At 41.1% G+C, this 25,775-nt stretch overlaps 3 protein-coding genes across 13 annotated transcripts in view; 2 read left to right on the top strand and 1 right to left on the bottom strand.

The window, feature by feature from the left end:
- 5-HT2A (5-hydroxytryptamine receptor 2A) overlaps window positions 1-14,647 on the top strand; it is a 37,838-nt gene extending 23,191 nt beyond the window's left edge. For both annotated transcript variants that reach the window (XM_033346451.2, XM_076621213.1), the window contains exons 4-8: window positions 7,081-7,305; window positions 8,649-8,967; window positions 9,911-10,126; window positions 10,932-11,228; window positions 11,810-14,647. In XM_033346451.2, the coding sequence (XP_033202342.1) occupies window positions 7,081-7,305; window positions 8,649-8,967; window positions 9,911-10,126; window positions 10,932-11,228; window positions 11,810-12,050 (1,298 nt within the window). In that variant the 3' untranslated portion in view covers window positions 12,051-14,647. The remainder of the gene's footprint in view (window positions 1-7,080; window positions 7,306-8,648; window positions 8,968-9,910; window positions 10,127-10,931; window positions 11,229-11,809) is intronic.
- Window positions 13,193-25,775, bottom strand: part of HnRNP-K (Heterogeneous nuclear ribonucleoprotein K) — a 93,745-nt gene continuing 81,162 nt past the window's right edge. For 9 of the 10 annotated variants that reach the window (XM_033346472.2, XM_076621219.1, XM_076621217.1 and 6 more), the window contains 5 exons: window positions 19,510-19,638; window positions 18,878-19,301; window positions 18,234-18,388; window positions 17,973-18,142; window positions 13,193-16,322 (listed from right to left, as the gene is read on the bottom strand). In XM_033346472.2, the coding sequence (XP_033202363.1) occupies window positions 16,295-16,322; window positions 17,973-18,142; window positions 18,234-18,388; window positions 18,878-19,301; window positions 19,510-19,638 (906 nt within the window). In that variant the 3' untranslated portion in view covers window positions 13,193-16,294. Of the gene's footprint in view, window positions 16,323-17,968; window positions 18,143-18,233; window positions 18,389-18,877; window positions 19,302-19,509; window positions 19,639-25,775 lie in introns of those variants that run through there. The other variant, XM_076621218.1, reaches the window with a different exon arrangement.
- Window positions 21,759-24,003, top strand: LOC117163783 (cytochrome b5). Its single transcript, XM_076621227.1, has 3 exons — window positions 21,759-21,917; window positions 22,848-23,168; window positions 23,692-24,003. The coding sequence occupies exons 2-3, from the start codon at window positions 22,886-22,888 to the stop codon at window positions 23,826-23,828; spliced, it is 420 nt and encodes a 139-aa protein (XP_076477342.1). The 5' UTR covers window positions 21,759-21,917; window positions 22,848-22,885; the 3' UTR covers window positions 23,829-24,003.

Raw genomic sequence — 25,775 nt, 5'->3', positions numbered from 1 at the left:
AAAAGTGGCACCGACTGATTTGCCTGCCATGTTTCTATCACTTTTCCAACTTTTTTCAACGACGTTCCGAAAAGTAGAAGATGGCTACGAAAAATTCCATTCTAAGCCCAGTCCGTTCCTAGCACGATTTAACTTCGTCCACGAAGTTTCTTTCGCGCGCGTTTGAAATTGTAATGCCACGTCCGTGATTCCTACGAAACAGCTTGGTCTATTTTGCCGTCGAACGACATCAAGATCACGTCCTGACCAATGCTGGAAACTTTGTCGGAAAATAGCGGAATTTTCATTTGTCCATTCCTTCGCTGGTTACGGTTCTGTCGACAGAATGAAATATTTCTCGCTGTGAAAACCAACAGCTTCCTTGTCATACGTTTTCGGCGTTAATGCAACCGGAAACGAGGTCGCGAATTAGTCGATGTATTTTCGACTTGGCGTGTTTCGTTCCCGGAAATTGCGTTTGTCATTCATCAAGAAGAACGAATTTTTCGTTCACAGAACAACAAACATCCTGATGAAATTATTCCCATTCACGCGAGCAATGAAAAGGGATGAATAAAAGTGAAAGATTCGTACTAGGCAGAAATTACGTAAAGCGACCGTAAAATCGACGCAAGCTAAAGTTTACGCGTTATCATTAACGTAACTATAATGTAACGTGTAATTAATTAGATCGTTGGAAATTCACTTCTCACAATCTTTCTTTCAAAGGTATTTTCCAGGTACGTTTCAATCGTTAACAACTATGGCTTAATTTTTATTAACGTGACAACTGCTGTTGAGCAAAATTGCCACGGCTTAATACTGTATACTAAAATATTTTATGATATAATTTATCAATATTAGTATTTTGAATAATGGATTATAAGGATAGATGTAGGTAGTTGTATAGCTAACAGAAATTAGGTTAAGCTATGATTATTCTGTTTTTGTTTGTAAGTAGGTTTACGTGCAATATTCTGGTTTCTTATGTGTATATCTTTGTTCATGTGTAAGTGTTATAGTTATTGTTTTGATTTGCTTTGTATGTGTAATCGAAAGTCTTCGCAAGAGCCGGAAGGAAGGCGGAAATAAATTTTTGTTTCTGTTTATGTTTGTTTACGTTATGTTATGTTTGTTTTTGTTTGTAAGTAGGTTTACGTGCACTGTTCAGGTTTCTTATGTGTATATCCTTGTTCATGTGTAAGTGTTATAGTTATTGTTCTGATTTACTTTGTATGTGTAACTGAAAGTCTTCGCAAGAGCCGGAAAGAAGGCGGAAATAAATAAATAAATAAATATAACAATACTATTTTAAAAGCCTAGAAGAATACCAGAAGAAAAGCGTGTCTTCGCTCTTAAACCTATCTTTGGCAAAATTTGAATTCTATAGTCAGAGATAATGAATATAAGTTAAAGATATTCTCTCGATCGATAGAAAAATCCTTTGATACGGTTCGGTCTATACTCGAGGGTGTTCTTGAATGAACCTCGAAGACCATCGAAACGAAAGATTAGAGCAGTTTTAGAACAGGTGATCGCTGACTCAAACGGAAGAGCAGAAACTGGCGATAAGATAATTCTGAGGTCAGGATTGCATTGAAAATTCCACTCGCGTGTCGAAGAACAAAGTAGATAAATGTTGTCCGGTCCTACGAATGATAGGCCTGAGCATGAATTAGGCTCACGGGTGAACAATTTTTTTTCAGATTACGATCAGAATTCCGACTAGTCTGAACGTATATGAGGGAACATTGCTGTCGCTTTCTTTGCGAAAAAGCTTTTACGTCTTCTTGCACGAAAAGATTCTATGTTATCTCGTTCGACGCGCAAGCTCCCTCATATTTTTATCTCGTTCATTTCGCCGCTTTCTAACCGTATGAATCAGGTTGTCTTGTATTTTCGTATTAAATATTATCGTTTAATTCGCATATACCTGTTCTGTGATATATCATTAAAATGCACTTTGTCAAACTAAGCGAGTGTCTAGATACTTTTAGACAGCAGTATATTTATGTAATATACGCTTTCTATTTTGTAGCACTGGCGTAGTAATAAAGATAACTGTTAATTGAAGGATTTACAAACGAATCTAGATAACAGCACATTGCCAGTTGAATAGGAATTCACTGGAGAGTTTGTCTTTTCCCGTCTGACTACGTTTCGACCAATTCCACTTACCGGGGCATACCACCCATATACTATCGTCGTTTCTCTTTCTACTTTCAAACTGCCATTAACCATAATCATAAAAAGACCATACCGAGTTATGATGTAATTTTCCTTCGTAAATTCTTTCAAGTAATCGCTTCCAGATAGATTTACCATCCCCTTCGTTTTCTCGCAATAGGCTTTTCGTACAACGAATTCCCCAAAAACAAGCTTTTACGATCGTAACATCTGGATCTTCGCAGAACCATATCAGGAGATTCAGAAACTGAAATCTGTTCCCCTGCAAAGCAGCGATCATCGTTGTAGTCTTATAAATAATGCATGCGATCCTTGGTACATAGAAAGGATCGTTCTGACAAATAAACGAAATTCTCGATGCTTTCTAGTGTGAGAAATGACGAGCTGAGCGAGACAAGAAAGGCAAATATGTCAGCGAGAGCTCCGTCTTTGATTCTTTATCCGCCTCGGTGTTTCGGGTTAAGTTACACGTACATCGAACGAGAAAATATGGAACTACACATTCTCGTTCTTACGTTTCCGCACGTACAAACGCTTTGTATCGAAGAATTTGCCCCGATGCAACAAAATTTTATTTTCCTTTCGACTATGAATTCGATAATCGGTATCATGTTAGCGGAGCACGCCTCTCGCCTGCCCTCTGTTTCCAGACCCGAAGAATGCTAAATTTTATCGCGTGTTTCATTTTACCGTTACAATTGTACTAATAAATCAGTAAAAGATGTATCGTCCGTTACTTTGATCGAATAAATTTCACTCGGATTATTATAAATAACGGCTCGTTGTTTGACACTCGTCGCTTCCCAACAAAAATTTCCCAACATTTTCCGTATAGAATGAAATATCCGAGAAGCTCCGTCGGCTAAATCCATTCTATGTATAATCCTCATAAACATAGACACCGACCGCGTTTCGAATTCACCGATAACCGCTCAATATCTTCGATATTTTTCGATATACAAGCTCGTAGGAGAAAACAGGGTTTCCATCGAAAACATCTCCAAGATGTCTCGTTATCCATGCAAATGCATGGTCGTTTCTGGGCGATATTTTACAAGATACTTTCATACGCTGTTTCCTGTGATTCGTTTCATGTTCGAACACAGCGAAACGAGCTCCGCTAATTTGGAGCTTCTACGACTAATCAGCACGTTCTTTTAAAGCCATCTAAGAGTGGCTCGATAGAAGTTACCGGTTTGCTGTATTAATTAGAATCGATCAATTAGCTAGTTAACCTACTTTTTCGCTAGTCTAACGCGCCCGGCTTGAAATATTAATTTGAACTCGAGAGGCTCGAGAATGCTCTTCTTATTTCAATGTTTGGACCCTCCTAATAATCTTTAGAAAAGAATATATTGCTCATTCGTGAATAATCTATTTCCTTCGAGATTCGTTGATGATCATGTTAACATTTCAAATCGATGAAAAATAGTCGCAACGACGCAATGGATACATCAAGATCTCGTCTGACTATAAACAGACCGTACTACTACGTATCGCTCGCAAAGTTCCAACTTTGTGCAATATTCTGCAAAACGTTAGACCGTCAACGATAGATTCTATACTGTTCGACTATGGAGCTTGGTAGAAACTACAGAAAGGTGTACAAAGAGAATGTTTGTATCTCCGAATAGTCGCGAACATCGTTCGTCTTGATTTAATAGAAAATTGCGTTAAGGTACAGTATTGTTCGTTTCGATTTAATTAGTGCATCAAAATTACAGTATTACAGTAAAATGTCATATTTATGCAGGACAGCACAGAGAAAATGCTATTCAAATTTTATATCTGGCTTGCACGTTCTCCGAGTCTCGGTGCCATTAAGAATTTCTGGGGAATTTTAGCGCATCCAATTTCCTTTCAAGGTAGTATCGATTTAAATTCTCTGCCATTAAAGTGCTTTAAGTATCCTATTGATTTCTACGAGTAAAACATTTTCATTTGATAGATGGCGAAACACTGTGACACAGTACTGTACGCGTTTCGATTCCCCGGCTATAAACGTATCGTAATACAGCGATATTGACGGGATAAAAAGGCAAGGAATTGTCACGAGAAATAAATTTGAAAGCGTACCTAATGGAAAAACCGTTCTCGGAACTGTCGATACGTTTATCACACAAAACGTGTCATAGTTTCGGGGACACGATTACAATCGGGGTCAGAAAGGAAATAACAAAGGACGCGCAATTTCTACGTGAACGTCGTACCGAGCGAAGTGACGAAATTGCATTTCCGGCGCGGATATCGCGTCGACGCGAATATGCATACTGTCCTCGCCGCTGGAATTGTTTCTCCGCGACTCCGTCAACAAATATCTTCGAGGGTACGAGGATCTTTGCCCCTCGCTATCGTTTTTCCTCCTATATGGAACACATCCTATTTCCTTCGAGAACCAGCCTCGCGAGTATTCGCCAATCGAATGATTTAGAGCTTCGAAACTGGCCGATTTAAATCAAACTTTTCCAAGTCGACAATATTTTGCCACACGTTTCGTGGACAGATAATGTATCCTCCTTCATTGTTCTACAGTTAAATAGTCGAATAACGAGAAAATAATTAATTCCAAATTAATAAATAACTGTCTATTCTTCGGGCTTCCTGTTACAAACGAATTTATGCGATCCTCTGAGTAAACTGGCGATTCGATCGAACACAAACTTACGTATTTGATACTCGAGGAACATCGTTACTCGAATAGTCGGAAGTTTTTCTCGCAGCGAGCCGCCACTCGCACATAGCGAAAGATGAAACGTAAATAATAAAATCGCGTATAATGCATACCACGCGAAACTTCAAAGAGACGAGAGTTTTTCAAAGAGCACAGAGAATCGTATAATGCGAAGCGACCTAAACGCGTGGAATATTCTGTTCTTTTTTTTTTCTCTCTTTTCGATCGAGGTAAGGATTCCTTGCGAAGGCTCAAGGCTGACCATTTGTCTGGAAGTCGCAATTAATCCTGCGGAAAAATTTGCACGATCTTTGTTACTAATTCGTAGGCGTCGCGACGTCGATGGGTCTACTCCTAAAGAATTTCATTACGTGCAAGTTCATGCGAACAAGTTTTCGTCTCCACGCGTCACCCGTAACTTCGAATTAGGAAGTATCGTAATATAACGCGGGCAAACGTAATCGTAGCATTCGCTAAGTTTCTGCATTTCAAATGAAAGATTAGGGTAAAAGGCATCCTCCTCGCAACCAAGTAATTAATCGAATTAAACGTTCGTCCAAAAGATTTCAGATATCCTGAATCTTGAGCTTGCAGGAGTAGGTTCTTTTTGCAGCATCTTTTTATCGGAGCCGAATTTCTTGACTTGTTCTAAGAAAATTTCGAGTTCGGGCCTCGCCTTTCTTAAACGCAATAAAAATGTCATATTTTATATAGTTTTAGCCGCGATCGTCCTAGGCCAAATATAGGAACAATCTGTGTGTAATAAATACGACTTTTAGAACCTAAAGTCTCCATCAGATTAATTCAAATGGCTCTTTTATCTACTGTATTATTATACTTATACTTGGCTCGAAATATTCTTTTAAATTTTTACTCTCCTTCCTATTAATACTAAAACCACCGAACCTGCTACAACGTGGTTATAACGACTGATACCGAATCTCTCGTTTTTGCAATTTCTTTTTGACTCGGGCTTCTTAAGAAAAAAAGCTGAAACGAGCTCCGCACAAGGCTAGCCACGGAACTTTTGACCTTCATTTTCTAAACTAGTTATTAAAAAATTTGACCCCGGAAGCTTCAAGTTAAATAGTTCCGTCTCCGTGAAGAATTTACGACAACTCTTAAACTTAGAAGGTATTTGCTTAGAATCCACGTCAAAGCAGAATCATCGGCTCGATCGTGAACTTCCAAGGGGAAATACTTCCTTCCTTCTTATTCCCTCGAATATAAAGCTGTTCGACAGAGACTCTCGGTGTCGTAAAGTTAATTGTCTGTCATCGGAATCTGCTCGATTTTGACGTGAAACGCGCAATTCTGTTAATTTTAACTCGCAAGATGCACGTGAAAACGGACAACATCAAAGGACTTCAACGTTAACAGCCGGTTTACATTCGTGGCATTTTGTGTGCTTTTGAGTGTAACCTCCGAGTTTGCTCGTGTTTCAGAGAGGTCGGATGAACATGTGTACATCTTTAAAATGGCAAAAGGCGTCACGTACGAATACATATTTAGTTTAAGGTAAACCGATAATTAAACGCGTCGGGCTCGTGCCCGGAATGCGGACGGAAAGTTGTGTGAAAATCTGGAAAATTCGCTAAGTTAGCCATCAAAAGGAAACTTTGACAGCGCAGCGTTACGCCGAAGCTAAAAGAACCAGTGGCGTCGCGCGTTCATGTTGGACAAATTGAAGACAAACGAAATTGAACTTCTCTATATCTGCCAACTTTGACCACTGTCGCGTTTGTAAATAGCTCGCGAAACGATCGTATTTGATAATAGGTGGAAATTCTTAATAGGAAAACCATTTCAAACGTTGCACGTGTCTTTTTCACGCTCTCGTACGGTTTCGAGGAATTAAAATCGCGAGATACGATCGGTGCGAAACTCAAGGAGCTCGCCGTTCAGGCTAAAAGGATAAAAGGTAGATGGCGAATATACGGAAGAATAGATAGAACTTGTACAGTTGGACGCGTTGAATTCGAAGGAACGTGTTCGTTCAAAGATAAACTAAGTCTAGATAACGCTAAATTATTCCAAGCATCCAGTTAGTAATGGGATTGCGTCCAGATAAGGACGCTTAGAAACGAATGTGTCAGACAGACAGACAATCGCTGGAGAAACCGAAAGGCTGGCAGTTCGTGGAATTAAACGCATTCCGATATTCTTGACGCTAGTACGTCTCTTATCGAAACCGCAAAAGTTTGTCGGAATTCTACTAGAGTTACTTTTGTTGAATGTTGCAGGATACTGGCCATTTGGTGTACTCTGGTGTAACGTGTATGTGACGTGCGATGTGCTAGCGTGTTCCGCGAGCATAATGCACATGTGCTTCATCTCACTAGGCCGGTATCTGGGCATCCGAAACCCGTTGAGGACACGGCACACGTCCACCAAGCGGATGGTCGGCTTCAAGATCGCGGCCGTGTGGTTGCTCGCCATGTTGGTCTCTAGTTCCATCACAGTTTTAGGTAAAATAAATTCTACTAAACGTTGGAAATTAGCGATTTCTATATTTAAACTTCCAAGCGAAAATACAGCAACTGTCACGGCCACTTGCAGCTTTGAAATCCTACAACGTGGTATTGAATTTTTGTTCGAAAAATCCTATTGATTCTCGTTTCAGCTAACTCTGACAACGAGAGCCGATAGCTGATGTAATTTTCTATTTCTCTGGTATAACATTAACGAGTATGGGTTATAGGTGTAGCGTTGCAGCATTCGACTCGCAATTACGCGGCATGTGGTGAAAAAACAACGCACGATTGCGTTTCTTACGCGAGTCGATAGAGTAGAATCGTCGGAGTAATTCGGAACGAACACTCGTTCGAAACAATAATCGAAAAATTCGCCATTTGAAAAAACCTCGTTCCGGAAGACGTAAACCGGATGAACCACTTGGAGAAATCGGTTTCCTTTAAACGTTTCGTCGAGTACCAGAGTAAATGGAAAAGTTTTACGCCAACTCTTCTTCTTACCTTCTATCCAGCGAAGGCTGCTCGATATTCGAAACTATTCCAAATACTATGCAACCAGGACACGGATAGGTCGATAAACGACTACGGTTTTACCCAAACGATGCTGGTGTTCGATTTTTTTAAGAATCGTAAAATCGAGGGAAAGAAGATGAATCGCATCGCATCGCATCTATAAGCTTTCACCTCTCTCGTTAATTCCGAACTTTCTGCTATAATCTGCATTCTGTATTCATTTACAGTCCATTCGAATGGCAATTTTGAATTTCACATTCCGCACAATGTATTTTTATGTTACGCGAGTCTGTAAATTACAAATACACCGTGGGTGTAAGTTTGCGGTTCAAGCGAAGGCAAGAAGATTCTCCGTGGCTCGAACTAAGACGAAACCGAAGAATAACAAAATTCCGTCGGAGACTACATTTTCGAGGGAATCGAGTTTAAAAACTTACCAAGTGTATGTAGGCGAATTTGCCTAATCTCCGACTAGAGAGGAAACTAAACGAGTAAACAACGAAGAGGGTAATGGTTACTCTACACGCGAAAATTAACCGTCAATGTAAAATAAAGATTTTTCGTTTAAAAAACCTGTTTAAAAAGAAATAGGAATTGAAAATATTTGAGTAAAAATTAACCTGCTATACAAAATATCAAAGTTGATCTCCTCGAAGACAAGACTTCAGACAGCAAAATTTTATTTTATTTCACCTTTTCGACTTTTTCCCCTGTGTAGTCACCATTACGTATTATTCGGATCTATAAATTGTAAATTATAATAATATATACAAAAAAAAAAAAAAAACAGTGAACGATCGTCCAAGTTGTTGGTGATTTTACAGGTATAATAAATCCCTCGAATATCATGCCTCGACCAGGGACGTGCGTGATTAACAACAGGGCGTTCTTCGTGTTCGGTTCTCTGATCGCCTTTTACATTCCCATGATCGTCATGGTAGCCACGTATATACTGACGGTGCAGCTGCTCAGACAGAAGGCTCGTTTCGTTGCGGAACATCCTGAACGGGATCAATTTCGAAGGTTGGGAGGCAGATATTTTTCGACGAAGGCTTCCTCGACTACTTCAACTACGGAAACCAGCACATCGTCGTCGTCGACGCGATACACGTGGAGAACTTCCGGCGGTGTCGCAAGCGAAAGGTAAATAACGATATATCGAGCGATTAAAAAAAAAAAGAATTATTTTTCAGTCGCGGAAGCGATCGCATGTTGCCTCTGAACACACGTCGTCGTCTTAATTATATTTATCTTCATCCTTGAACTATGCGACAAACATCATCAGCGCGTGAACAACCGAACGTCTGATGCTATGCCGTTAAGTGGGCGACAACTTTTAATCGTGCCAATTAACCTAATGCAACGTAGCCTTCGCTGTTGATGCCAACGGACGTAACTTAACTGTCCCGCAACTCCACTGGCGCATTAATGGAATTAAAAATCTTTTTCGTTAGTCGCCGCTTATTTCACTCGCGACTAGACGCTCCGCTAAATTGGAAGGGTTGGAAGAAAATTAGTGGATGCAGTTAGAGAAGCTAAAACGCGAACGAGGAAACTGCGGAATCTTAGCGAGAAAGATAAAAAGTATCGCAATTAACTAACGTAGAAATTGGATTTTTTGTGTTAGTCGGTTCTTTATCGTTTCTATTTATTTGTCCAATTATGGTTTCTCCAAATATATTTCCGTCCAACGTTAAATAGGATAAGAGGCTCATCCGAGATACGAATCTTTCTTTCCAAATGTTTCAGGCACAACGTTACCTCGCGATAAAACTGCTGATCAATAAATTATATTAGAATAAATTTACATAATCGTCACCGGGCTGCCGTATTTAACACCATAAAATCCAACCACCATATCTTGCGCTAGCGATATGGAAAGTTCGGCGTGCATCCTTTGTTCGCATAACGTACAAAATATCGTTGCCGTGTTCCGTTCATTTTTCACAAGCGCGGCCTTCGTTGCAATTCGGTTGTGGTTCGTTGCAATTCACCATGGCCGGTAACTTGATTTCGCGAAACAGTGATGGTTCTGCAGTTTAACTAAATTAAACGCGGGGTTTCTGCCCCGTTGTAAATATAACAGGTGCAAGGGCGCGAGGTCCAGCAAATCCCAACCGCAGCTGAATTTCGCCGTGAACGGCGCCAGCAACCCGACCGGAAGTACGGCCGGGACGAAACTGAGGTCGAAAGTGGATCAGGCTACACAAACGCCGGAGAACATAGCCCGTGAAACAAGGAACTTCACTTTGAGGGCCCTCAAGTTGCAGTTGAACGTCACTCCCAACACCCTAAATCTCAGGTGAATTTCTTTCTCTACTCGATCTTTGCGTCAAAAAATATCCGAGATATCGCGAAACGAGATATGGACGGGCAAAGATCTCGAGATTTTGCTTCTGCGTTTGAAAGGGCGCGTTCACTTTGTCACTCGTTCGAAAGAAATGCCTGAAAGACGATCTTCAGGAATCGACGTTTCAAAGACTTGCTGTTCTTCTATATATCTTCTCATCTATCTCGCAGCCAATACTACTTTTTAATTTCGTAAAATGTTCTTCGCGATACTTCTAAGCAAATGTTTCCACCCTTACGACCGTCGTCGGTGTATCGAATACCGGTTGATAGCGATAACGTGAATTCTTTCCCACAACGACGTGTAGGACGCGTCGTAAATGGGATTAGACAGCCGCTGCACAACGCATACGGTGCGTCATCGATTTCGGATGAATTTAGTTTGCCATCGAAAGTTTCTCAATTTGCCGCCGCTTCGTTTACGTTCCTTTATGTCTGAGATAAAATCGACAAGATCGAAAGTAGAGTATAACGAAGCGTAACCAATTATCCAGAATGTTTATCGCGATTCGCGACCCGTTGACAAAGTTTAATCGCGATATTGACGCCGCACAGTCAGTCGCAGAGATTGTTCGTCCCTGAAAATCCTTGACACAGGATTGCGTGTGAAACGAATCACACCCGTGAGAGACACGAGGCAGGATTAGCCCTCGAGCGTGGAAATCCATTTGCATGTACAAATGATGGTCAATTCGAACTTGGACCGTTTCGTGAATTTCGAGTTCAACGAACATACATCGGAATCCTTGGGTTTCTAGGTTCCTCGCGGGACGAACGAAGAGAAGATCGTTAGCTGCGAACGCCGTGGCAACGGAACAAAAAGCCAGCAAAGTGTTGGGTCTGGTTTTCTTCACGTTCGTGCTGTGCTGGGCGCCATTCTTCCTTTTGAATATTTTCTTCGCGGCCTGCCCCGAGTGCTCGGTGCCGGTACACGTGGTCGACACGTGTCTGTGGCTCGGTTACGTGTCCTCCACCATCAATCCGGTGATCTACACGATATTCAATAGAACGTTCAGGGCTGCGTTCATCAGATTGCTGAAGTGCAAGTGTTCCAGGTGAGCGTAGAAGTATTTTACGACTATTTTACCTGATTGAAGTTGAGCGTTATTAACTTATTAGCTCGAGGAAAAGAAGACTCTACGAAGGACAGGAATATTATTTTTTCAAATTACATATTCGTAACATCGTATCGTATTCCTCTGGCGATCTTAACAAATCGAGATAGACAGTCTACTTTCTCTGGCATTACCGAATAAATTTTCTATACTCGACACCCGAAAACTTTGCTTCGTCTCTTGAAACTTGATTTCTTCCGCTGTCTCTCCGTGTCGGTCTTCTCGAAGCTACTTCTACGTCAGGTGCAAAAAGAAAAGAGAAAAGAAGAAATAGAAAAAAAGAGCCGTCTTTGTTTCTTCGGAAAACTTCTTCTACGAGAAGCAAACAAATCTACGCGGAAATAACGACAAAGAACGCAGAAACGAGGAATATGGGAACGAGACATCGAGCCATTAAATCCCATAGCACGTTCAACCGTTCCGATTGTAGGGAGAAAAGGCTCGAGGGACACTTCGCTAGCGTTCCACGACCTTATTACTCTCGTTTAATGCATGTACCTGCAGGGAGAAACGTTTTCTAGGTCAGCAAGGCCGGCGAGATATCGTTCGGTGACGGAAGGTGGACGCAACGCGATGAGCCTGTGCACCCCGACCGCGCTTCCATTGGTCATTAGTCTTCAGGGTACGCCGTTGTTGACGCCGACACCGAATCCGACGGCCACACCGGCCTCAGGAAGCTCCTACGTGACGATGATGCATCGCACGCCAACGTCCCTTTACCGTGACAGTTTCCATCAGCATGAACACGATCAGAATTGTTGAGGAGAACCAAGTGTTCCAGGAAATGCGATCGATGCCACGTGGAACACTCGAACGCCTATGATTCTTTTATCGATGGATTTCTTCTTGGTCCGTGCTTTATAGAACAATTTCGTCAGGATTTGATCGACAAATTTTGCCGCGATCCTAACTGTCGGATAAATTTCTTCGGTAAAACTATCGTCAACTTGAAACAATTTTCTAATTCGATACTTGCAGAAGGTACAACAGAGTATCGTAGAAAGAATAGGAAAATGTTTTGTCTTTAAACGAGGAAACTCGGAGCAAGCAATAGCGAGATGAAATTAAAGGATAATACAAGAAAGAAATGCAAAAGATTCCCGTCAACTTAAATAGCGGTATTCGTTTTGTTTGTTTGATCGTGATACAAGCGTTTGAGTGTTTTATTGTAGTCTCGAATAAAAGCGTAGCCTCGAAATGAGGGAAACGTTTCAATTGACGTCGACATGGAATGCTCGACGTTGACGTTGATACCTGCCGCACAATTTTCCCTCGTGTCTTTTCATGCTCAATCGTGGTAAAGAAGTCTAGCAGAGAATCGGGTAATCTTCATGTACGAAGAATACATATATGTGAATGTGATAAAACATTTTATTATTATTTTCTCCGAACGATGCGAACAGATTGGCCCGGGTGTTTCGTCGAGTCAAAAATTATCGTTAAATCGATACGTGTGTTGTAGCGAAGTATGGTTCGTTTAACGAGTTACAAGTAAAACTGTATGGAATAAAGAAGAATAGCGGCGTATCGATTCCATTGTAATGGTAATGATCGTATGAATACTTTATTCACTGATCCTGCGCTATTTTCTCTTCAATACACGCCGGTTAAAATACACTATCGTCTGTGATATCGATGGAAGGTTTCTTTACTCTGCTGTGCACGTAGAGACTTGTTCGTAGAAATGTTATTTAATTAACGAAATAATAGCCACAGAGGCAACACGATTAAAAATAGCGTCCTCTTCGTCTGAAAATCTCGTCGATTTAAAAATTCACCGTCTTCGAAATCTTCCATTTAGTGAAACTTAAAACAGCTTTCACGGAAGGATCAATGAAATGTTCATAGTTCTCAGCCAGGAAAGAAGTAACAGTATGAAACAGAGATGCAAAAAGTCATTCCTATTTTACTTTCATTTGTACTAACTTTTATTTGACAAATAAAAAGTATCCATTACAAATAATTGTAAACTGTATATCTTATATAATACACACATCGTGATACGAGCGAATCTTTCTCACTTTTTCATATTTTCATCTTAATTGTGTACACGCATCACTCTCTCTCTCTCTCTCTCTGTCTCAACTTTGTTCAAGCCTTCAATGATCACAATTACAAACTTTCTTCCATCGTGTCTTCCCTCGGCATTCGCACACACAGGCACGCACGCTAAAACACACCGATTTCTCTCCCTCTCATGCATTTCGTGTGTGTATATGTATTTTTATGTATGTCTCTCTGTTTTGTTGCCTGTTTCTCGTGTAATCCTTATTACGTAAGTGGGTCTCGGGGCAATGAAAAAATATCCTGCTTCCCTTCCAAAAACTGCCGTCGACTCGCTCGTCGAAGTTCGAAACATGTTAACGATAAGAATGGAAACTGCCACGTCATGTGGCAGAAACTCCGAATGTTTCAAAGCAAAATGCACGAAATGCTTCCTTGAGATTCCACGAAAACCGCAATTCAACCCCTAAAGCGGTAAATATCGATAGCTTGGCGATACGAGAGAAAAATGGATTGAATATAAATCGGAATCAACGGCAACAAATTCGCTGTTGGCAAACGGAAGAGAAGCCTGTAACTAGAACATTTCTCATTTTCCCCGACAACCATGAAAAAGACGGTACAATCGTGAGTCGAACGAAAATGCACGCGCTTCTCTGTTCGAGATCACGCGGACGTAAGAGGTTTTCTTTCTTATTTTCTTTTTGATCTTTCGGATAAACACGACGTTGTGGGAGTGAACCGTCAGAAAGGGGGTGTGGGGGTATCGGTATTTCTTCTTAGTCGTAAGAGAAAAGGGCGGCTCCGTGGCGACCGGGGTCGGTCGTTTGATCGAGATGCGTTAAAAAAAATGCCCTTCGTAGCGTCATCGAAACCCTTTCTCGGGGTCGTGATTCCGTTTTCTTTCTTCTATTTCACTTTCGTCACGTGGCTAAGTATACTATCAGGGAATGAAGGAGAGAGAGGGTAAAGGTGCTGAGAGTGTCTCTTCGAGGAAGGGAAAGAGGACGAGTTAGTTCCAACTTGAGGGCGGCTTTTCGACTTCCTGTTCTTCTCTTTTTTTTTTTTTTTTTTCTATCACTTCCTTTTCATTTGCAATAAATCTGTCTTTAAAATTCGCATGCTTGTTCAAGTTGCAACCCCTAAAAGAGAACATCCGTGTGTCCGGTCGCTGATACAACGTATAAAAGTCTCAGAGGAAACAAGATGAAATCGTAGGGTTCGACGAAGTGTAAAAAGGGTTGACATTGGAGTTCGTGGTAATTTACAAGGAAATTTCGTTACTTTGTTTTCTGCAAGACTGTGCATCGGACGCGCTATACGGAGAGATCATCATGGTGTTCCCTTTTGGAAGTACGAACCTGACATTCGATGTCTATCAAACCTTTTCATTTAAACATTGGATCCACATACACGTAATAAAACTTCTTCCTCGCTCCGTTTGCTCTTCGTCTTTTCACCGACGATCGTAGGATATAAAGCGATCTTATACGTCGCCAAGAGTGACGTATATGTGATATAATATACATATTATAATGTATTCGTCATTCTTATAGTTTAACGTTCTCCAAGTTGCCTCTTGTTTCCGTTTAAACGCGTTATCTATTACTTTCTAAGACGCAGCATCGTCGGACTTCGTTGCAAGTTTTCTTTTGATTCAACATCTCGTATTATATAGCGATATTTCCCAATGGAGTTGCATCTCTAATAGTTTAGCTTATCACTCTCTATTATTAGAATTCTTACACGCTTAACAGTTATACCGCAGGGAAAAGATCACGAACATTCGTTACGCGCTCGATCTGTGAAATTGATGCAAAATTACTCTGCTTAATCTTACGATTTTACGATCTTACGATAGTTAATAATAATTAAGTATAATCGTAATGCAGCAGTAGACAGATGGCCGTGTGACGATTGAGGAAAGGGACATGTTATCGTTAACGACTTCTTTTCTCTTATTTTTAATTTCTCTTTTTTTCTTTTTATGATGTATTTATATACAAAAAGTATCCGTGTATTATCGACTTCGGTTCTCTCACCGTTGTCCTTTTTCTTTTTTTCCATTTAATTCGCTCGGCAACCTCTCCCTTCCTTCGATCTTACCGATACATTTTCTGAATGTACGATTTGAATTTTAACTTGTAAAATCTTTGATCTTTCGCTGTCAGAAACCACGATTCGTCTTGCAAAATTCGTGATATTTTTTTCAAAGAAAAATCAGAAAGAAGCAAGAAAAATTTCTTTCGAGGTTTCTCGAAGTTTATACGAGGTTTCTGTAGTAAAACAGCGAAGAACAAAGGGTCCGGAGAACATGTGCGCTTCGATAGTGACTTCTGCGGGTATTAAAATAAAAAAGAAAATAAAACGAGTGGGGAAATAAAAGAAGAAAAAATGATCGTATCAAAGCTTGTCCAGAGTCGTGGAAAAAAAACACACGATATAAAATGATTGGAAAAAAATAACTAAAAAAAAAAGAGAGAGAAAAAATGCGTAAGATCGAGAATGATCTCAGGCGTTGAAACAGTGCTGTTCTTTGGCCTTTTTTGCACGAGGAGGCTGTTCCTCAAACGCCAATTCCAAGATTCTAAACTCGTGAAAGTAGGCATATGAGCGTTTCTCACTCGTAAATCCGTATAATCAAATGGAAAAGTCCACAAAATAGACTGTCTCTCCTTGCATTTTGCTTTGATCGATTAGTATTTATTGAGAACATTTTTTTCTGATTTTATTTTCTCCTTTTCTTTTTTTTTCTGATTTTATTTTCTCTTTTCTCTTCTTTCTGGGTTCTCGCTCTTTCTTTCCTCACAAATGCACAAGGAGAAACGCCAATAATATGTGATATTATTTTGTTTCTTTTTTTTTTTTTCTTTCGATGAAAAAAGGCTTCAAGAGTTCTCGTTCTGTAATTATAATCTTCACTTTTCACGCGAAGAAGTATCCCTAAAAAAATTATAAACGCATCTTTGGCTCCCCCCGAATGCTTCCTTTTACACCATGTTCTAATAATGGTCTGCATTCTCGTGCACGCTGAAACAAAAGATCACCAGAAACATCTCGTTAGAAACAGGTAGCTAATATTCGTACGTTCGATTGAATTAATGTTTCTCATACATACGATGTAGCTAATTTAAAATGGTTAGTCGATGATATGCACATATATGTATCATTCTCCTTATTTTAGTTACTGAATGACCGTAAAGTTTTCGGGTTATCTCTCCTTATTATCTATTCCACAGTATCTTTCACTTTTCGTACCGAAAGAAAAAAGGACGATCAAACACATTTATTTTTATTTGCCATTCATCAAACGATACATTCAACCTCGCTCATCTTATTTTCGTCATAGTTAGATTCGATATTTCGTCGTTAAGTTTATTTAAAGATGAAACACACTTTTTGTAATATCTACACGTGACAAGCTTAGGAAAAAATGTTACGATTAGATTACGGTAACGCGAGAATTCGTCGGCGCGCACGACGGAGGCCGCAGCGGGATTTGATGTTAGTTCCAGAAAAGCAGGAGATTCTCGGGAAGAGAAGCCGACGATCGCGAGCGCCTTTGTAGGATGATTAGTGATTCTTTGTTATATCGAAAGTAGAACAACAAAATCACTAGTCTTCCATGCAACAGCGCTCGATTTCCCCTTTCTTTAACTCGTTGAGCTTTAAGTGGTAGTAGTAGCAGTAGGCAGACGTGTTCTCCAATTCTCCGTGTCACTGTCCACCTTCGATTTCCTTCACCTACGCGACGATTACTTTTTCCCAGTTTTGCTCAGTTTTCTCACGTTTTCTCCTCGTTTTGGTTAGTCGGGACGTTTGGTTAGTTCCTCGTGCGGGACGAAGTGATACGATGCGATTAGAAGCGAATTTAGTTTCTTCCGTTTCGGTGGCGTTTGCTCGTCGGAAAGTGGCTCCTGGACGCACGATCGCTTCGCGGTGATAAGCCAAGTATGTTAATGCGTAGTCGCAACGTGAACACGTGAAGAGGCTTGTTATCGTTTCGAAACCACTTTGCGTGTAGTTGCGCAATATCTGGCAGGAGTTTCGATCGCGATTTATGAACATGACCGAGCAAATTTTCTTCGTACCCCTTAACGAGCTTTTCCAATTTTTTTTATATTAAAGAAATATAAACGTTATTTATATATTTTTTTTCCACTCCGACGCAAGATTTACAATCTTTGACAGTACTTTTTATTTGGAGCGAAGTGACGCGTTAAGGGGTTAGCAAAAGAGAATCGCGTTTCACTGTGGAAAAGTGGCAAAATCGATACTCATGATAGATATGGAACGCGTGTTTGCGCATTATAAGCTATCCATTGCGGCGAGATAGAGGCGTGTTTATACAGAAGCTCCCTACCCATTTTGCGAAGGCTTGGAACGCGCGCGTTTTTGCGCCGCAGATTCGTTCGAAAGTTACTTTACAAGCGGATTATTACATACTTCGCCAAGAAACAAATACGTAGAATTAATGGAAACTCGTTACAAACAATGGTTCGATTATGCTGAATCATAGACGCACTATAATGCACCACGCAACGTACAGGAAATGTTAATTAATTGTTAATCGACGTCAAGATACATGTTAAGATGCTTGAAGAGTTACATAATAGATGTACGCAAATAGAGCAAAGGTATAGGTTTAAAATAAAAAAAGAAGACAATAAAGATAATTACCTCTGCTGAAGCAGGTACTGAGCCATTTGTATCTGACTGGGTAATCCGGTTATAGTGATAATGCGATCGTTACTGCCAGATAACGGTTCGTCTATAGTAATTCCAGCGCCGCTATCCGATCTGACTTTTCGAATTCTGGCGCCTCCCTTGCCGATAATGGCCCCAGCGAGCTATTAACAGAAAGAATATTGAGAATTACCCGTCATCCATCAATTTAACGGGCCATCAATGTGCAATTCTATTCTTTTTAATTCTACTTACGTCCTTAGGAATGGTGACTTGAGTGGTGGTCTTGTTTCCACCCATGTTGCCCTGATTTCCTTGATTGTTGCCACCCATGGGTGGGCCGCTCATTCCCGAGTTAGCGCCGCCACCCAAACCGTTTGGCGCGCCTCCTTGCATACCCCATCCATCACCTGTGTGAAACACAACGATCGTACGATGATAGATATCCTCTAAGCCGGAGCAAACGGTGCCGCTTGACACTCCGCCATTCACCCCATTTGTTCCAAACTTCTAGCCGAAGATTCACGAGCGGATTAAATTTAACCGCGGTGAAAATTACGAACGGTTCTTTACCAGTGGCCATTTGTAACGCAATTTCAGGCCATTCCGTACAACAATGTCGGCCAAATGCAACTTAATGCGCTGATCGTCACGCGAGTTTTATGTTTCGTCCTTGGGGCGCAGAAATAGATTGAAAGGTATCGATATTGCGCGTTACGACACTTCGCTTATCGTAATAATGCCGATTAGCGATAACCATCAGGAACGTCGGCCACCGGTGACCCTCGGCAACGTGCGGTGCAGTCAAATCGCAAAGTACAAACTTCCCTCTTTATCAAACTCTCTAGAAAGACAATTCGCAACATTTAGAGTTCATCCTACGATGCAACTTCTCTTACCATTGTAATTTCCACTAGCGTATGGCGGCGGGCCACCCCTATTGCCTCCGTAGCCACCTCGCCCACCTTCGTATCCGCCACCTCCACCGCCTCCTCCGCGAGAATTACCTCCGTAGCCACGATCCGGTGGCCCGCCGGACATTCCACCGCCTCCGCTGCCACCACCGCGTGGTCCACCTCTTGGTGGTGGCGGAAAGCCGCGATTCATGTCGCCTGGCCCACCAGCACGGCTGTCGCGACGCGGTGGCATCCCACCGCCACCGCCACCGCCGCCGCCACCGCCGCCGCCGCGGCCTCCAGGACCGCCGAAGCCGCCTCCTTTCCCTTGGCCACCATCACCCGTTCCATAACCACCGTAGTCGTCCGCATAGTAGTCGTCGAAGTTGTGCGGATCGTAAGGATTGTTCACGCCTTTCAGCGGAGACTGAAATAATCGAATAAAATGTTAAAAGGATCGCTTCTATCGATGGACGTTGTGGTAGTTGTTCGATTCGACGTGTGAAGGGTTTCAAGGTTCTTGGGTTTGCAGAAGAATTGAAGAAGGATCGTAACGAAAGCGAGAAGAATTGTTTCGCGTTTCTAATTTTGCTTCTTGCTAATCGATCAGCAACGAAATAAGCGACGATACTTACGGTTTTAATGGTGGCGATTAGCTCGCGAATACACTCGATGCAGGTATTCGGTTTGCCACAAATGCTGATCAGCCGGTCGGTACTGTGAGGACAGCAGTGCGAATAGATCTTGATCCTTGCTCCGGTCTTCTGTAATACAGAAAATGCATACGGTTAGAAAAAGGTAGATATATAATGTACATATGCGTTTTAACGATGCGAGTTCGTTTGCAAAATGACTCGTTTGAATGCATACAGTGATTAGGAAGAAAAGAGTTTGCAATGTATGTAAAGTAAATGTGATGTAAGCTGAAAGGTAAAGATTATAACAAACAATAACGATAATAAAATCGCTTCTTTGGAACAAAGAAGAAAATCGTAGAGTTTTGCGGGGGAGCAACGGGCAAAGAAAGTGAAACTTTAATCGCGACCGATCACGATTGTCGCGTTTCTTCGCTCGATAACTCGACGTCACGTCGTGCGATTCTGAGGCGCCAATGGTCGGATCGCGTGCTTCGAGTTGGTTAACAGTCGACCCCTTGTTTCTCGAGATTGTACTTTCAGAGACAGGATCGGGTTAAAAGCGGTAAACGTAGCCATTTGGTCACCTTTAATCTATCCCTCTCCTTTTTCTCCAACAGAGGCGTTTTCATTTTTTCTCTCTCTCTCTCTCTCTCTCTACTAGAAACGCTTTAACGTAATTATCGTGCCAAGATCTCTGATTTCTCTTAGGAAAATGGGGGAGGTGTTGCAAGAAAGAAATAAAGAAATATCGTGCAACACAGCGGTAATTAAAATTAGCGATCGACTTCTGATCACACGAATCGTGACAAACCTCAGTTTGTCAGAGTACAACATTCGCAGAAGGTTTCGTCTCTTTGCGTTTTCTTTGCTTGATCCGCTCGGGAATACAACGCGGATATCGTTTGCAATGGGTTTGAAACAAAGTCGAATCGCGTGAGACAGCTTTGATGAAATTAACGCGATTATTCGCCGTGATAATCAGGGAGGATCGTAATGAAAGGAGAACCGGTGATTAGGAACGAACTGGCAGATGTAAAGATAATTGCACCCCTGTCGTTCGTGCTCATCTACCTTGATGGTCTTCAACGTCTGCCCTCTCCACTCGAATCTAACGAAGTGGAAAGCTTGACACTTTCCAGTCGTTCGATCTCGAATATATTTACTAATTACAATTGCCAAAATTTGCTGTTCCTCCTTGAAAATTGCTCGGCATTCCCGCGAGGACGAAAAGATCGGCGCGAGGCAATCCAATCAGCAGACACGTTCCCGGCAATGGATATTCGACATTGTGTGGAAATTGCACCGTTTAATTACACAGATCAAAGCGAATGGCGTCGTCCGCTTCCCTTGCATCCATCCATCCGTTTCCGAACGCAGACATCCGGTCACGTAGAACCGGATCGCTTTTACCGGAGACAGAATCTGTCTGAACACTCTCGACCCTTTGCCTCTCGATTCCACCTTGTTTCTATCGAAATATTAAATACTTCCGGTTTGCCAACTAACGCTTGCACTTTAAACTTTACACGTTGATTCTCACCGTGTGACGGCATACCACGATGCTTCCGCAATTCGACAGATTCGAATAACTTGACGAGCTTTATTGAAAGAATAAACGCAGATAATTTCACGATCGAACGATCGATCGACGAACAGAAATCGTACGAGCTCGACGTTCTGCTGTCAGAAATATCAACGATGAACAAAATCGAGCGTTGGTAGAATCTAGATTCTGGGAATTCAAGCCAAGGTAACTCGTAGACTAAAACGTGCAAAATTTGCATGTGCAAATGAGGCGTATAACAAAAATAACGAAAAAATCGATAACGGTGTAAGGACACTGATTTGGATATACAGGCACGATTTATGCTCCTTTCTGTCTAACGACAGAGACAAATTAACAAAGGATTACACTAATTAAATGGCCGGATACTGCAATGCAAGAAACATATAGCACCGTATGAGCGAAAACATTCCATTACTCGGAAAATCGTAATATAGAGAGCGACCGACAGAGTCTATTGTGCTCTTGGAGCGATTTGCTTTTGTTGCACGGTTCTCTCTATGGTGCAAATTTATATTTACTATTTCACGACTCCCCGGAGAAATAAACCGACGCCCGTGGGCATCGGTATTAAAACGAAACGGACATGATTTCGATAGTCACATGAAGAATTTATCGATCGATAACGCAGTTCTATTCTGTGTAAATGACTGCGCAAATGACGCATGAATTTTCATCGGATCATTATGCGTTCATAGAGTCTCGAACTTCGACACCGTAAGGAAAAAAGATTGTGCCAATTCAGTTGGTTTCTAGCTACGACGACGACTGTTTCGAAAATATTATCATCGGCGGAGCTCGAGGAACTCGTTAATAACGTCGGTCGACAAATTTTATGCAGGTAAGCCTCGATTATTCTGAATGCAAAGTAGTATTTAAGTTCTGATACTTTCGCTTTTTTGTCTTTTTTTTTTTTTCGTCGAAGGTTTTCGCGGCAATCGTTCAGATAGCATATAAATTTTCTACTTTGTAAGACTTTGGAAACACTTGAGACCTAGATCGACTAGATAGTCACGATGACACGGCGTTACCGGATCCTTTCACACAACCAAAGTAAAAAACAAAATATTGACGACTAAGCTCATGAATGTTTAAACGAGCGTAATCGGACGATCTTCGAATGTCGCGCGAAATATTCGTCTTTCTCCAAAAAATGTATCCGCTATAGGGTACCGTGAATATCATGAAACACGAGAATAGGAAGTCGCGTCAAATACGAACGTGCACGTGAAAGATGACCGAGAAACCGGCTTTCTCGAAGAAAAAAGAGGAATGTTCGCGTGGCCATTGACTTTAGTCGTAGACGATTGATGTCTCGCGCAGTGCCATTTCTTTTGCTCCCAGCGGAAGGATTACTTCGTGCAAGACATCTTTTAAACGGAAAATAAGAAAAGAAAACAATGTGAAATCTCCAATGACTCGGGAATCAATACGAGGTACGAACTTTAGCCGTTACCGAAGACACATAGTTTGATACTGGAACTGCAGCCTTCCGGTTCAGACACCAACGGTACCGCAATACGATTTTACAAAGATCGAGAAGACGATAGATTTCGTAAGGCTGACACTCGTGAAATCTCGACTCGACTACCCGATCAAAGTTTACAAATTCCGTCAAGGATATCGGTAAAATAAGTCTACGTATCGTAAACAGATAGGCAAAACATCAATGTCAACATTATTTTTACTTTTGCCTGATCTTTATCTTTATGTAGATAGGATTTAAAAAAAAAAATAAAATAATACCTTCGATTTGTTTTTTATTCTTCAGATATCAAGAATTTCCGGTGAGTAAAATTAAACAGAAAAATGTCAAAGGTCTACTCGGCGCAAGAGGTAGCGAAACACAACACGGCTAAGGATCTATGGATCGTGTATCAAGACGGCGTGTACGATATTACAAAATTTTTAAGCGAGCATCCAGGCGGGGAGGAAGTCTTGTTGAATTTAGGTGGACAAGACGCGACGATATGTTTCGACGACATTGGACACACCACCGAAGCTATACAACTTCGCGAGAACTATAAAATTGGAACGGTGGTCGGTAGCCTTTCCGGAGACGCGACATCTTCCCCAGGCACATCTTCCGGGGGTACGTTATCTATTTGTCATAATACTTTCAATTTTTATGTCATATAAAGAACAACAAAGAAAAAGGTCATGGAAGGTAAAAAAAAGAATGTTCTTTTTACTCATTCGTGCAGTATTTCTTACGTATGAAACTGTTGCTGGAAAAAATGACTAATCCTGACAGCATTGTTACGCGTTGCTCCGTTGTTCTGTTTGTATACGTGACACATTCGGTTAATACGCGTGCTTATCTTCATGGTTGTGTTGAGTGAAATAACCAGTCAAATTTTCTATACCGGTCATCCTTCCAGCAATGCGTTATCCACTATCTACAAGACATATATAATATTGGAAAACTGATAAGCAATAGAACTGCGACTAATGTACGAACCTCGTATTTCCGCATCGTAATTTCAATCGCAAATTATGTATCTATCTCGTTATTCTACACGGTCGAATTAAAAAGTTAAAAACATTTAAAGAAATTTGAAAAATGTAAAAAGCATGTGATTTTATATAGCTATAAATTAATCTCTGTTCGCCAGGCGCGCAAGACACAATAGACGACGACACCTGGGAATACGAGCCACCGAAGCACGAACGGTCACCGTGGCTACCGGTGATGATCGCAGTTGCTGTTGTCGTCTATGCATCTATATTTTATTACTTCTGGTACTCGTAAAGGAAATAAAGTCAGCATAAATGCGCGAACTCGACGAATAAAACGATCATTCGTTTTTACGAGTGGGGGTTTCTGTTCGTTCTTTCTCTTCTCTTCTGTTTCCCAATGACACAGAAACCTGGCACGATAATGTATAATTAATATAGAATAAATGTATTTATTCATATCAAGGAAACGATAGGAGAAAGTGAATTTTTCTTGTAAATATCTTATCTAGCCGTTAAGAAACTTACCGAACCTGGTTCGAATCAATTCGTTCGAGTTTCGAAACACAACGCGAACTAAGCGCGTCGTATCTTGGTCGTTTCGTTTTTCAAACGCGGTAGGTCGAGACGTTTTCATTTAATTCCGATCGCAGTCTATTTTTCAATATTTAAAAATACATGCCCAATGAAATTATGTTCTCCAACGTCTGGCCAAGCTAGATTCAATCTTTTCCTCGATATTCTGGCACGTCGGCCGCGAGTTTAAATTAAAATTCGTGACACGGAAATTCAGTCGAACAAGATGTACTCCCGTATCCAGACACGCGATCAATAAAACAAGCTATTTTTTTATATCACATCCGCAGACTAGTATCGCGATAACCATTCACGCGAACCATCCCAGTAAACAGCGTCGTTTGTATATCTCGCTATTATATCGACCGGTTAAACGCGCGGAGCATAGTTGCAAAACGCGTAGAAAATTGACACAACGTTGAAGTCAATATTCACCGTAGAAATTATCTCGAGATAGCTACATAATCCCTGCATGGCATAGAAATTTCGTTGATGCAGCGTGATTCGCCAAACAATCGAGCAACCACGTCGGGCACGAGAGCCTCCTAGTCATCGTGACTGGCAGTTTTCAACTGACTGCAGCCGGCATTTTAGCCCGAGAATCCGTTTCGTTCGCGCGTTTCTCCAACATTCCAGTTTCGATGTTATAAAACTTTATGAAACATACGATACACACATGTAAAAAAAGAAGAAGCAATCTATTTTTTTAAACTTCGTTGCATACTCGTAACAAGCACATAATTGCAAAAGAGATTGAACGGAAACTATCGCTTAAACAAGCGAGTTTTAAAGTGGAAACAAACGGACGGAATATTTGGAAAATTACTAGTTACCACGCGGTTCTTGTTACCATCCGCTCCTATTTCGTTTGCAAACGTAATTATATAGAGAATTTACAGAATTCACTACGTCCAATGCGTTCGTTTAATTAATTGGAGCAACGTGATTTCAATCCCTTCCCAACCAGGATCAATCTTTTACACGGATATATGGCTCCGTACAGTTCGTTCGAATAATACATTTTTCTCCTAAACGTAAATTGCAATTTTTCGATAAAAATCCAACGGATCGAACGTCGCGTCGGGAAACTATCGGAATCGGACGTTTCGTATGATATTCGTGCAACGATTCTCGCAGCGCAGCGAGGATAAGCCTAGAGTCGAAACGCTTTCAGAATAATTTAAGTATATGCGTGATGTTTTATTAATATAGACGCACGATAATCACAATGGATGCAGTTGCATTACATGGTCAGCGCGTACAGATCGCGCTGAGTGCAGTTCCAGCTGAGTGCAGTTGCATGCGACTAAAGTCGGTCTGCATGTTATAATGCGATCAATACACAAGGTGAGTTCGAATTTAGGCATGTCTCCACGGAACTGGTCGATTATCGATTCATGTTATTATTATTACTGCTTTATTTTTATGACGTGGAGCGTATAACGTACGCGTTATTATATAATCTATTAGCACGGCCATACATACGCGAAATGACATTCGATCAACAACGTTCAGTAGCTGCTGTTTTGAAAAATAAAACGGAAGATGTTACTCGACCAATGAATGGAAAGTAAACCAGGAACCTGTCCTACCCTTTTCTTACTCCATTTTCAAGAGTTTATTAGCCTCGTGCAGACTTACCACGAATATCATAAAAAGGTCGTTC

The sequence above is a fragment of the Bombus vancouverensis genome, chromosome 9 (assembly GCF_051014615.1).
Source record: "Bombus vancouverensis nearcticus chromosome 9, iyBomVanc1_principal, whole genome shotgun sequence".
Lineage (NCBI taxonomy): Eukaryota > Metazoa > Arthropoda > Insecta > Hymenoptera > Apidae > Bombus > Bombus vancouverensis.
This window is presented reverse-complemented; position numbering and strand designations above follow the sequence as displayed.